The sequence below is a fragment of the Chiloscyllium punctatum genome, chromosome 10 (genome assembly GCF_047496795.1).
Source record: "Chiloscyllium punctatum isolate Juve2018m chromosome 10, sChiPun1.3, whole genome shotgun sequence".
NCBI classification, from domain to species: Eukaryota; Metazoa; Chordata; class Chondrichthyes; order Orectolobiformes; family Hemiscylliidae; genus Chiloscyllium; species Chiloscyllium punctatum.
Window position 1 is genome coordinate 56,145,405 of NC_092748.1, and position 14,482 is coordinate 56,159,886.

At 42.3% G+C, this 14,482-nt stretch overlaps 1 protein-coding gene across 2 annotated transcripts in view; it reads left to right on the forward strand.

Annotated features, from left to right (window-relative positions):
* The window catches only part of LOC140482177 (transcription factor Sp3-like), a 75,307-nt gene that overhangs the window by 36,086 nt on the left and 24,739 nt on the right, over nt 1-14,482 (forward strand). For both annotated transcript variants that reach the window (XM_072579198.1, XM_072579199.1), the window contains 2 exons: nt 1,832-2,054; nt 13,200-13,399. In XM_072579198.1, coding sequence (XP_072435299.1) covers nt 1,832-2,054; nt 13,200-13,399 — 423 coding nt within the window. The remainder of the gene's footprint in view (nt 1-1,831; nt 2,055-13,199; nt 13,400-14,482) is intronic.

Here is a 14,482-nt window from a genome sequence, read left to right on the forward strand (position 1 = left end):
TGCAGCTTAGAACGTGGACTGAGCCTGTATTCTCTGCAGTTTAGGCAAATAAGACATTTGGAATGCTGTATATTTCTTGACGAAAAAATTAGATGCAAAAAGGATGTGTCCTTTGGCTGTGGGATCTAGAGTTAGGCACAGTTTGAGAATAAACCATTTGATACTGAAATGAGGAAGAATTTCATCATTGAATCTTCTCTGTGCAAACTCTATCATGAACTTTCATAAATGACTGAGATTGATAGATTTCTCGTTGCTAATGACATCAAGAAATCTTTGAATACAGTAGGAAGATGGCATTTTGAGTTAGAAAAGCCATGATCTAGAAAGTAGAGTGGGCTTAAGGGACTGAATGGGCCTATTCCTCTCCCCATGTTCTTGTGTTTAGCTCTCCAGTATACCTTTAAAACTGTTAACTTGGCATCCATACACATTGTATACAAACTCCTCTTTGTTTACAGTTTTGCTATTGAATGGCCCATTTTGGCCTCTAAACAGCAACTATAGCAATAAGAATGGAGCTCCTTTCTACTTTTGACACCTCCACTGCATTATGCTCTGGCTCATTTTCTTTACAAAGAGCAAAGTTGTCCCATGTTACCGAAGGTCCTTGTAGAATTTTAGTTCATTATCATGATCCCATCTGTTTGGCAGAAGGCTGTTGATGAAAGTGGTCATTTCCATTGCACCTTGAGTTTTCTACTTAAACCTATGTAGTGTAATGTGCTGCCAGTTAAAATTAGAAATATTTTAATTTATTAGAAATAAGCTGGCCAATCCGCCAGTTTATTTTACTATGGTATAATTCATAACTTAAAAACAGGAATGTCTTTAAAAGGGTTGTTTCTGTAATGCAGTTGTTTTGTTTTGTTTTGTATTAGGTGGGTAGTATCAATCCACATATCTTTGTTTTGCTTTCCACGATCTCCTACCTTTTCAGCAGTTCATACTTTAAAATTTGATATTATGTACCCACGTATATACTAAATTACAATGAAATTACCGTATATACTCGAGTAACAGTCAAAGGTTTAGAATACTTTTTAAAAGTTAAATTTATGGGGTCGAATATTGCATGGATACTACTGAGGGGCTGAGATTCATGCTTGTCAAAATTCATACTGTATCATCACTTGATCTCAAAACGAATTATGGTAATTCTGAAAACCCGGAGCAGAACACAGCAACCAGCAGACGAGAAGACCAGTGGCAAGGCAGAACAACCGGCAGACTGGAAAGCTGGAGTGGAACGTGACAGCCGGCACACTGACTCATAAATGTTGGTCTGTTATCTGTGAAGAACCAGGGTCAACTTTGCATGAGATGTATGGAAAATCCCAGGTTATTTGGCCAAAAATCGGGGGTAGACGTTTACATGAGATCGACTATATACTCCAGTATATATGGTAATTTACATTGGCTACAACTGTGAATGTGTTGAGCTTGTATCCAATGGTCCAAGATTTCAGCTTGAATTGAACATCTTTCTAATGTAGTGATTATGTTGAAAGCAGTAAAGATTACAGGGAAAGAAGAATTTACAGATGTTCTCCATAAGTCTTGATTACACAATTACACCAGAAAAATTAGTTTCTTTTTGAAGCTTGCTACTTTATTATACGGCATTGCTCGCCATTGTTAAGACAATGAAAATACTATAAAAATACCAGATTTTTGAAAATCCATTGAATATAATTCCCTAAATGAAGTCATAATGCATTGTTTATTTTGCATTTTAGTCTTTTATTGTACATTGTGTCACAATGTTGAAGAAGGTGCAGTTATCTTGTACTTATGGGGTGAAAATAGAATATGTTCTTCCTGACTGCAGGTGTACATATAAAAGAAGAGGAGGATGATTCAGAGTCCTGGCAGTTAGCATCACAACCTTCAACAGTCGCTAATGTGGGAACTACAACCGTGCTTGGTTCCAGTGATCTTGCACAAGTCTCTGTGAACCTGGGTGAGGAAGGCAATGATCAGCAGTATCAACCAGGAAAACGTCTCCGGCGGGTAGCATGTACTTGTCCTAACTGCAAGGATGTTTTGGGAAGGTATGTTTTTGTTTGATGCAAATTAAATCTTCTGTGAGCACAAGGTTCACAAAGAGAATTTAAACGAGCTTCTCTGGGAGATGGGAGCCTGAGGGAATTCAGTTAGAGAGAAACACAAGCTGGTTATGGTAGATAGAGAGGTAGTAAATGGAAGTCAAAACTGTGAAAATATACAATAATATTTAAGGCAGCTGAATTAAAAGTGCTCCATCTGAATGCAGATCACATTCTGAACAAAGTAATGAATTGATGGCACAAATAGAAGTATGTGAGTAGGGTTGGGAAGCAAATATTCTTTTTGGTCGAAAGAAAATATGAAAAGGAGGTGGGCTAGTGTTGATGAGGGATCGAGTCAATATTTCGGAGATATAAATAACAAGACAATAACAAATTGCAATCTCTTCGGATGGAGCTAAGAAACAACAAGGGCACAATGATAGAAGTTGAAAGAGCTCTGTAATTTTAAGAACTTAAGGTGCATGTAACATGGGTGACTCCAATCTATGGCTGGACTAGGTAAGCCTAATGAACACCAATGCTGTGGAGGAAGGATCCCTGGAATCTGTACATGATGATTTCCAGAGCAATATTTTGAGGAATCAACTGGGGAACTGAATCTTTTAGATCTAATATTGTGAAGTGAAATGAGTCTAACTAATATTGTTAATCAGAAAGTTTATGGTGAATGATAATGTGACAAATTTCCATTTAAATTTGTAATTGATTATAACCAATCTGAAGCTAGGTTCTTGAATATTTTGTGTCTCTCTTCTCAGGGGAAGATGCAACAAATCTGCCTAAAATACTCTAGTTCTAAAGGAGTAGTGGGAATGGGGATCTTGGAGGCATTAGGATTAATGTACTTAGATTAGTATGCTTTTTTCTTAATGGGACTCATAGTTGACAAATTCCTGAGACCTAGTTTGCACCCCTACGTATCATAGGTAGCCATAGAGGTAGTTCATGCCTTGTTGATCATCTTTGAAAATTCTATAGATTCTGGAATTGCCAACAAATTGGAATGTTACAAACGAAACCCAACTTACAAGGAAGTGAGAAAACTAAGAACTACTTAGATTTGTTAGCCTGTTGTCTGTAGTAAGGAATATATTAGATTCTACAGTGTGTTCTTGTATAACAGTTGTTGCCTTGCAACCTTACACTATAGAAAATAGCACTGTTGAAGATCACAAAGAAAATTGCTATACCCGTTCAGTAGAAAGTTCCTTATCCAAACAGCATCTACAGTTTGTCAATTCATGTTGACGAAACACAAGTTATAACAGAACAACCTGTGTTATAATGGATGTGATAACTGGGCATTTAGAAAATAATTGTATGATTTCAGCGAATTAAGAGGATTCCTGAAAGGGAAATCATGTTTGGCATATTTGGTGACTTTTTAAAAATCTTATTTGTAGCTTGCACAAAGAAGAATCTATGGATGTGTTTACTTGTAGAGTTTGTCAGTCAAAACCCGTTGGCCAAGTGGGATAGTGTGGGAAAATATTGAGATGAACAACCATGATCTAGATTGATGGGGTAGGCTCAAGTGGCTGAAAAACTGCTCCCCTTATAGTTATTGGCAAACAAATTGCACATTAATGAAAATTCTTTCCCAGTATTTCTATACAGCAAAATATGAAGACCATTTCCAAATGCAGCTTTAACAGAATGAAAATGTCACATTCTGGAAAAAGTTGCATAAAACTGTTCTTGTAGCGAAAGACCAAGGAATTTAACTGGAAACTTTGTTTGGACTCTGGCTTTCTGACTTGTTGATGTAACTGCTTGTGAAAGTATGATAAGGAGCCAATTCCTTGTGAACTGAAAAGTCAGGTTTACATCTGGTCAGCTTAGTAATATTTGTGGAGTCAGCACACTTTTTCCTTGAAATCGGTTTGTTATAACATCAAACATTGAAGAAAACTGCTTCATAATTATAAATAGTGTTCCATTACGCAGTCATAGAAAAGAAATGCAGCCAAAGTAAGCCATTTCTCCCTTGGAGCCTGGTGCACCATTCAATAAGATCACAACTAATGTGTTCCTTGCCTCCGGTTCTGCAACATGATAACTGTTTTATTCCCTTTATCTAACAAGGGAATTGATCTGCCTCTATCTTTTTAATATTCAGTTACTTAACTTGATTTCACAAGGTAGTGGAGGTAATCAAGTTACTCAACACTGAGAGAAAAATAAATTGCCCTAATTTTTAAAGTATCCTCTAGTTCTGGACTGAATCCACAAAAGGAAACATCCTTTCCACATCCACCGTGTCAGGATTATTCAGGGTCTTATACACTTCAACTAAGTCACCCTTCCGCTCTTCAAAGCTCCAGTGGAAACATGCTCAGCCTGTCTGATCTCCCCTTGTATGCTAACCAGCTCATTCCACTTATCAATCCATTAACCTCCTCTGAACTGCCTCAAACACACTTAATCCTTTACTAAGTAAGAGACCAAAATTGCACACAGTATTTGAGATGTCGTCTCAGTAATGCCCAGTATAACTGCACAATAACTTTTATGTTCAATTTCTCTCATAATAAAGATATGCATTCTTAATCACTTGCTCGACCTGCATGATAATGTTTTGTGACTTGTGCCACTCAAGCACTCGTATCCCTCTGCACCTTGAAACCTACAGTCATTTTAAATAACTCTGCCTTTTTAAAGTTTTACCAAAGGGAGCGACTTCATATTTTCTTAATTATATTTTGTCTGCCAGATTTTTGCCCACTTGCTTGACTTATCTATATCAGTCTGGATCTTTGTAATCTTCACACTATATTCTGCAATTTATTTTGGTATCATCTGAAATATTGACCAACAAGCCTTGGATCCTCTCCTCTAAGAAATTTGTATTGTAAAGTTGAAGACCCAGCACAAAATCCTGCGGGACCCCATTTATCACATGATGATATTCTGAGTTAATTCATTTTTTTTTATAACCAGATAGCTAATCTTCTGTCCATACTGGTGTGTTACCCCCTACACCATGAGCTTCAGTTTGTGTAACAACCTTTTGTGAAGCCTTTTCAAATCAATGTGGAAACCGAAGAACTCCCCAGAATCCAAAGAATTCTGATAAATGGTTTAACGCAGATTTCCTTTTTCAAAACTTCCCAAAAGCCTTTTTTTTTTTCAAGGTACTCCATTATAGTCTTAATGATTTGATTCTGATACCTCCATGACACATGTTAAGCTAACTCGCATATATTTTCCTGTTTACTGCCTCCCTCCCTTGAATAGAGGCATTTATATTTGCTCTTTTCTAGCATATTGGAACTTCTCCTAAATCCAGTGAATTTTGGAAAATTAATACCAATTAATTAGCAACTTGTTTTAAAGCAGTAGGATGCAATCCATCAGGCCAGGGGGCTTGCCAACCCCGTAGCTTCATTAGTTTGCTTAATACAGTTTCACTGGCCTCATAATTTCAGTGGGTTCCTCTCATCCTTTAACAGCTGTTAAACCAAGAGATTAATGAGATGTTCAAGTATTTAATACATCAACCATTTCTTTACATTATTAACTCCACATTCTCTCGTAGAGGATCAACACACTCTCTTTACCTTTTTAGAAACTCTTCCTATCTGGTTTTAATTTTCAATTAGCCTTCTCTTGTACTCTTGTTTATTTGTCCTGATTAACCTTCTATTATCTGTCATTCTTTGTATTCTGACTAGTCATTAGGCCTGGCAGTCACTTTTTGTGCGATAGTTTTTTTTATCCCCTTATGTTTGATGCTGTCCTCAACTTTAGTTAATTGTGGATGGTAGAATTTTTCTCTGATTTCTTCAATAACAACAATTATAAACAAATGTATACCTTTGGAAAAGGGATTATATTTATTAGCAAGTAAACTTAAACTATATTCCAGTTAAATTCAAATATACCCATTCACGCTCAAATAGACAAGGTAGCACTGCAGAAATATTGGGGAAAATATGGGGTGTAAAAAGGAACAAATTCTGTGGATGTGGGTGACTTTCAATTATTTCGGTTTGTGACAATGATTTCACATTATCATCCGCAAACTGGTTGAAGGTCCTTTTGTTAGTAGCTGGGCAGATGAAACTAGGTTTTTGCATGAGTGAGTTCTTCAGATTTGAGTTTGTTTCTTCACTGAGTGTGTTAGAGAGAGAGAGACCTGTATTTGCTTCTAGGTTTTCTGGAGGTTTGAATCCAACTTCCCAAATTGCAATTTAGAACGCTGAAGACTTGTTGGTCAGCTTTTCAATCCATAAATATTTGATGCTAGCTTGTCTCTGAAAAGTGACCACTTGACCTTGTGTAACAAATAAGGTGATATATATCACAGTTCCACCTCTAACATTTTGGGTGTGGGTTAAAAAAAAACTGGTACATTCTCTGCAGCATAGTTTCTAAACATCCTTTTTTCCGGTCTGTATTCCAAAGAAAAGTTCACAGGAAGCCTAGCCACGTACCTCTGGTATTAATTGGTGTTTACACTGCAAACAAATGATTATAGGTCACACAGTTTTGTTCAGTTTAATGCTCAAATGAAGAATAGTTCTGTCTAAGCAACAGAACTGAATTGTTTTAAATGTTGAAGGAGTTTTCATGGAAACATAAACATAAGCGTTTTGACCCATAAGCCTGTTCTACCATTCAATATGATCATGGTTGACCCACACTCAAAGCCATTTTTATGACATTTTCCCATACTCCTTAAAATGTCTAAATGTCATGTTTAGCAGCAGGGGAGTTTATTAGGTTTATGGAGTCTCCAGGTTGAGAGCTTATATAATTCTCTTATCAGAATTGAAAAGTAATACAGGTTCTCGGAACTGAAATTTGGGCCATCAGAACATGAAAGCAACTTTTAAAACTGTTTCAGCAGTCGGAAGGAAAACTGGAATGAGTCAATTTAAGAAGATATTAAAACGTCAAGTAGGACTGATTCTCTGGACTGAATATTGGAAAAGGATATAGCTGGGAAAATGGTTGAATCTGTATATTTGATAAGATCTTTTTACTTTGGCTTATACAAAAAAGTAATAAATTTGTGTTCTTTTGTTATAAGAACTGTGGCAGCTTCATGCAAAAATAAAATTTACGATTTATCAAACAAGGTTTCATTTTGGCATCTAATTTGTCCAGTATTGCCATCAGCTAGGATCATAACACTTGCAAATTTTACTTTTAGGCTATAAAGATATAGGAGCAGAATTAGGCCATTCAGCTCATCAATTCTGCTCCAGCATTCGATCATGGCTGATATGTTTTTCAACCCCATTTCCCTACCTTCTCACTGTAAACCTTGGACCCCTTACTCATGTAAAACCTACCTATCTCCCGTCTTAAATGCAATCAATAACCTGGCCTTCACAGCCCTTTGCGACAATGCGTTCCACAGAATCACCACCATCTGGGTGAAAGGTTTTCCTCATCTCAGTTCTAAAGGGTCATCCCTTCAGCCAGAGGCTGTGTTCCTGGGTCTTAGTCTCTCCTAGTAGTGGAAATATTTTCCTCACTTGCGCTCTATCCTGGCCACTGAGTATTCTGTAAGTTTCAGTTGGATTCACCAACACCCAATCTTATAAACTCCAAGTGTAGACTCCAGAGTCCTCAACCACTCATGATGAGCCCATTGTTCCATCGATTATTCTAATAAAACTCCTCTCGACCATCTCTAATGCCAGCACATCTTATCTTAAGGTATAGATTCCAAAACCTTTTACACTATTCCAAATATGGTCTGACCAGCATCTGATATAGTCTCAGCAATAGATCTCTGCTCTTGTTTCTAGCCTTCTTGAAATGAATGCCAACATTGCTTTTGCCTTCCTAACTGCCAACTGAACCTGCATATTACCCTCAAGAGAATCCTGAAGTAGGGGTCCCAAGTCCTTTTGCACTTCAGTCTTCCGAAGCCTTTCCCATTTAGAAATTAGTTCATGCCACTTCTTCTGACCCAAATGTATACCCTCTCACTTCGTCACATTGTTTTCCATCTGCCACTTGCCTACTTGCCCCATATTTCCAAGTCCTTCTGCAGCCTAAAAAACAAATGTCCTATTTACCCTGCAATGAGAAAAATAGAGATTATGCCCATCAAAAAGCATGACAAAATTGCATCTCCTTTGATCGATATAAGTGTTGTAAACAATTTTCTTTCCTCGCATGAGATAATTCAAAAAGAATGTTTTTTTGATTTTTCCCTTTGTCGAAAGTGTAGAAGGCCTCTTCACAATTATATTTTGATAATGGCTATTTCTTTCCTTCAACATTCCTTTAACTTCCTTTTCCAAAACTTTGAAACAATCTTAATCAGAGTGCATGGTGACAATGAGTTTTTGAAATATAATTTTAAAAATTCCTGAATGTGATGTATTGAATACAAATAAGCTGTTTCTCAATATATAATGTTTAAAATCGTAACTCACTGCCTGCTTAAACTTATTTGAACAATACCTCCCAAAGTTTTTCTCCCTTGTAGCCCTATTTTTAATGCTCCAAACATTGTGACCCCAGATTAAAACTTACGGGCTGCAAGTAGTGTAATTTTTATTTACAAATGGGCATCGCTAGCTGGGCCAGCATTTATTGCTAATTCCTGGTTGCCTTTGAGAAGACGGTGGTGAACTGCTGCAGCCCATGTGCTATAGGTAAACCCATAATGGAGTTAGGGAGGAAATTTTGAGGTAATAGGGAGCTGGTTGGGCTGCTTCAGCTGAGCACGATGACTATGGGTTTGTGGAATGTGGTGAAGAGTTTAAACTGCAAACTTTTAATCTGGGGTGGGGTTAAAGGTCCTACCTTATCATATACTTTCTATTTACAACAGCCATTTGGTTGCAAAGATATCGTCCTGTTATTTAAATTCTTAGAGGAGAAAATGAGGACTGCAGATGCTGGAGATCAGAGCTGAAAATGTGTTGCTGGAAAAGCGCAGCAGGTCAGGCAGCATCCAAGGAGCAGGAGAATCGACATTTCGGGCATGAGCCCTTCTTCAGGAATCCTGAAACGTCGATTCTCCTGCTCCTTGGATGCTTGCCTGACCTCCTGCGCTTTTCCAGCAACACATTTTCAGCTGTTATTTAAATTGTCCACTACCATTCACAACTGGATGTGATGTGACTGTGAAACTTTTGATCTAATGCATTGGTTGTATTAGATTGTTCTGTATCCATTTTATATTGCTGATCACATCATCCTCTCTTTTTGAACATTGCTTGGCTTTATTTTTCTTTGCATAAGTAGACTCTGTATCTGGCAAGGCATCTCTTGCCATGCTTGCAGTGCCCTGTCCAACAGCCCCCAAAAATCTATCTTTTCCCCAGTTATTTGTCCTTCATGTTGGCCCATGCTGAAGGCATTTGCTGATATGAAGTCAGCTTCTACATCTATGCTGGTAAATTCCAGCACTAAAAATCCATCTTACTCAGTCCACATGTTTTGTTAGCCTGATGGCTCAACATTTGATGTCTAGATCATCTGTAGCTTCCTACAGCTAAATAGCCAGAATATGGCCATTGTTTTTGACCGTGGGCGGCACGGTGGCACAGTGGTTAGCACTGCTGCCTCACAGCGCCTGAGACCCGGGTTCAATTCCCGCCTCAGGTGACTGACTGTGTGGAGTTTGCACGTTCTCCCCGTGTCTGCGTGGGTTTCCTCCGGGTGCTCCGGTTTCCTCCCACAGTCCAAAGATGTGCAGGCCAGGTGAATTGGCCATGCTAAGTTGCCCATAGTGTTAGGTAAGGGGTAAATGTAGATGTAGGGGTATGGGTGGGTTACGCTTCGGCGGGGCGGTGTGGACTTGTTGGGCCGAAGGGCCTGTTTCCACACTGTAAGTAATCTAATCTAATCTAATCTAAAAAAAACAGTACTTGGATCACAATGCACACCAGCCATTATTTAGGCTGAACTAGACTAGTGTTAGACTCACTGCCCATTCAGTCTAGAGCTGAGATTTTGACTCCATATTCACCCTCATCGCAAAGACTTCCTATTTCTACCTCTGAGGCTTTGTTGCCGACTTAACCCAGTTGCTTGTCTGAATTTCATTATTCAGCTTCCAGTTAGTTATTGTCTGTCTGTTTTTCCCCATTCCTGTACACTTTTTTTTTTCCTTTTTCACACACTCATGAATGCTTATGGTCCCCCAATTACTGAAATTAAAATGTTTAATTTTTATCCAAATTCTTTTGAGGATATAAGACCATAAGACATAGTGGAAGTAAGGCCATTCGGCCCATCGAGTCCACTCCGCCATTCAACCATGGCTGATGGGCATTTCAACTCTCTCTCTCTCTCTCTCTCTCTCTCTCTCTCTCTCTCTCTCTCTCTCCATTTCATCTCTCTCTCTCTCTCTCTCTCTCTCTCTCTCTCTCTCTCTCTCTCTCTCTCTCTCTCTCTCTCTCTCTCTCTCTCTCTCTCTCTCACTCTCTCTCTCTCTCTCTATCTCTCTCCATTTCATCTCTCTCTCTCTCTCTCTCCATTTCATCTCTCTCTCTCTCTCTCTCTCCATTTCATCTCTCTCTCTCTCTCTCTCTCTCCCCCCCCCCCTCTCTCTCCCCCCCTCTCTCTCTCTCTCCCCCTCCTCTCCCCCACGCCCCCTCCCTCCTTCTCTCGCTCTCCTCTCCCCTCTTCCTCCCCCCTTCCCCTCTCTTCTTCCCCTCTCCCCCTCCCCCCTTTCCCTCTTCTCCCTCTTCTCCCTCTTCCCCTCTCCCCTTCCCCTCTCCTCTCCCCCTCTTCCTCCCCCTCTTCCTCCCCCTCTTCCTCCCCCTCTTCCTCCCCCTCTTCCTCCCCCTCTTCCTCCCCCTCTTCCTCCCCCTCTTCCTCCCCCTCTTCCTCCCCCTCTTCCTCCCCCTCTTCCTCCCCCTCTTCCTCCCCCTCTTCCTCCCCCCCCTCCTCTTCCTTCCCCCCCCCCCCTCTTCCTTCCCCCCCTCCTCTTCCCCCCCCCCCTCCTCTTCCTTCCCCTCTTCCTTCCCCTCTTCCTTCCCCTCTTCCTTCCCCTCTTCCTTCCCCTCTTCCTTCTCCTCTTCCCCCCCCTCTTCCTTCCCCTCTTCCTTCCCCTCTTCCTTCCCCTCTTCCTTCCCCTCTTCCTTCCCCTCTTCCTTCCCCTCTTCCTTCCCCTCTTCCTTCCCCTCTTCCTTCCCCTCTTCCTTCCCCTCTTCCTTCCCCTCTTCCTTCCCCTCTTCCTTCCCCTCTTCCTTCCCCTCTTCCTTCCCCTCTTCCTTCCCCTCTTCCTTCCCCTCTTCCTTCCCCTCTTCCTTCCCCTCTTCCTTCCCCTCTTCCCTCCCCTCTTCCCCCCCTCTTCCCTCCCCTCTTCCTTCCCCTCTTCCCTCCCCTCTTCCTTCCCCTCTTCCTTCCCCTCTTCCTTCCCCTCTTCCTTCCCCTCTTCCTTCCCCTCTTCCTTCCCCTCTTCCTTCCCCTCTTCCTTCCCCTCTTCCTTCCCCTCTTCCTTCCCCTCTTCCTTCCCCTCTTCCTTCCCCTCTTCCTTCCCCTCTTCCTTCCCCTCTTCCTTCCCCTCTTCCTTCCCCTCTTCCTTCCCCTCTTCCTTCCCCTCTTCCTTCCCCTCTTCCTTCCCCTCTTCCTTCCCCTCTTCCTTCCCCTCTTCCTTCCCCTCTTCCTTCCCCTCTTCCTTCCCCTCTCCTTCCCCTCTTCCTTCCCCTCTTCCTTCCCCTCTTCCTTCCCCTCTTCCTTCCCCTCTTCCTTCCCCTCTTCCTTCCCCTCTTCCTTCCCCTCTTCCTTCCCCTCTTCCTTCCCCTCTTCCTTCCCCTCTTCCTTCCCCTCTTCCTTCCCCTCTTCCTTCCCCTCTTCCTTCCCCTCTTCCTTCCCCTCTTCCTCCCCCTCTTCCTCCCCCTCTTCCTCCCCCTCTTCCTCCCCCTCTTCCTCCCCCTCTTCCTCCCCCTCTTCCTCCCCCTCTTCCTCCCCCTCTTCCTCCCCCTCTTCCTCCCCCTCTTCCTCCCCCTCTTCCTCCCCCTCTTCCTCCCCCTCTTCCTCCCCCTCTTCCTCCCCCTCTTCCTCCCCCTCTTCCTTCCCCTCTTCCTTCCCCTCTTCCTTCCCCTCCCCCCCCCCTCCTCTTCCCCCCCCTCCTCTTCCCCCCCCCTCCTCTTCCCCCCCCCCCCCCTCCTCTTCCCCCCCCCCCCCCTCCTCTTCCCCCCCCCTCCTCTTCCCCCCCCCCCCTCCTCTCCCCCCCCCCCCTCTCCCCCCCCCCCTCCTCCCCCCCCCCCTCCTCTCCCCCCCCCTCCTCTTCCCCCCCCCCCTCCTCTTCCCCCCCCCCTCCTCTTCCCCCCCCTCCCCTCTCCTCTTCCCCTCTCCTCGTCTCCCTCCTCCCCCTCTCCTCCTCTTCCTCCTCCCCCTCTCCTCCTCCACCCCCCTCTCCTCCTCTTCCTCCTCCCCCTCTCCTCCTCTTCCTCCTCCTCTTCCTCCTCCCCTCCTCCTCCCCCCTCCTCCTCTTCCTCCTCCCCCTCTCCTCCTCTTCCTCCTCCTCTTCCTCCTCCCCTCCTCCTCCCCCCTCCTCCTCTTCCTCCTCCCCCTCTCCTCCTCTTCCTCCTCTTCCTCCTCTTCCTCCTCTTCCTCCTCCCCCTCTCCTCCTCTTCCTCCTCCTCTTCCTCCTCCCCCTCTCCTCCTCTTCCTCCTCCTCTTCCTCCTCCCCCTCTCCTCCTCTTCCTCCTCGCCCCCCTCCTCCCCCTCGCCCCCCTCCTCCCCACACAGCAGATACACAACTACAGGAGGATATTACTTAAACTGGCCACAACACATTACAGCACACAGGAATTAAGACTATAACCTATTGTTGCCTCATTCTGATTTTGTCCAACCGTCCAAAATAATTTATGGGCAGTTAATTTTATACAACTGCATTTGTATAATATTTAGAGAATCAAAAATTCAGGAATTTGGAATCGAATTTGATGTTCAAACAAATCTGAGTGTAAAGCCCAAGCATTTGCTTGTTCGTCCTCTAGCCTTTCTTTGTGCTAACCTTGCTAAAAGTTTTGCAATTTCTCAGACATGTGTTAAGTGTAATGGTTGTTTGTATGTAGCTACCACGACAATATTTTCAGTTAATTCTGTCACAAAATTTTGAAAATGTGTTAAATGTTTGTGATTCAGAGGACAAAACAAAAGTGCTTGCACATTGTTTGATTTTGTGGTTTTCCTCAGATCTTCCAATAATTTAGGCAAGAAGAAACAGCATATTTGCCACTTCCCTGGCTGTGGAAAGACATATGGAAAAACATCCCACCTTCGAGCTCACCTTCGCTGGCACACAGGAGAACGACCTTTTGTCTGTAACTGGGTTATCTGTGGAAAACGATTCACTCGCAGTGATGAACTGCAGCGACACAGAAAAACACATACAGGTTATTGTTTCTACTTTTTTAAAACTAGAATAGATTTCACTCATTTAATGTCAGTTGCGACTATTATTTCTCAAGTATTCTTCAACAGAACTCTGTTCCTGAAGCCTTCAAACTAAATATACAAATTAATTTAGATCTTATAATAAATTACAAAAAGCACAGCTACACCTTTTGCAAAACAATGTTTCCTGAATTATTGCTTTGATTACGCAGCATGTTATCTGACTTTAGGTCTGTTCACAGTATTTCCCAAATTGAAATGCTGCCTACTAGAAGGGTTAGGTACCCAGTAAAAGGATACTTAAAAATTGTAGGTTTCATGGCAGTGATAATGTTTGTGCTTCCCTTTTTTTCCTCATGCTGTGGACTTTGCAAAGCTCTCTTCCAGCTTGACATGGTAATGACCCTCAAGGCATTTGGCATCAGGATTGATGAGCATTAGAGCTATCCATTTTCTAGAAATATGGATAGTGACATTAGCTATTCTATTTATTCCTTCTAGTACATGTGAGGTCATCATTCTATTGGTACTGCAGTATTAATTTAGAATAGAAAATATAATTACTGACGTCATTGCACAGTTCACTCAGTGGAAAGCACTTTTAGGTTGTTGAGAGCTTTTCAACACTGGGACTACACAAGATTGATAAGTTTGCTTTCCTCAATCACTAAATACTTCTGTGGGTTATTTCTAAGATGATGGGAAGAATTATTCCCTTTACTGGTCAGAGTATTGAGTATAGGAGTTGGGAGGTCATGTTGCAGCTGGACAGGACATTGGTCAGGCCACTGTTGGAATATTGCGTGCAATTCTGGTCTTCCTATCGGAAAGATGTTGTGAAATTTGAAAGGGTTCAGAAAAGATTTACAAGGATGTTGCCAGGGTTGGAGGATCTGAGCTACAGGGAGAGCCTGAACAGGCTGGGGCTGTTTTCCCTGGAGTGTCAGAGGCTGAGGGGTGACCTTATAGAGATTTACAAAATTGAGGGGCATGGATAGGATAAATAGTCAAAAGTCTTTTCCCTGGAATCGGGGAGTCCAGAACTAGAGAGCACAGGTTTAGGGTGAGAGGGGAAAGATATA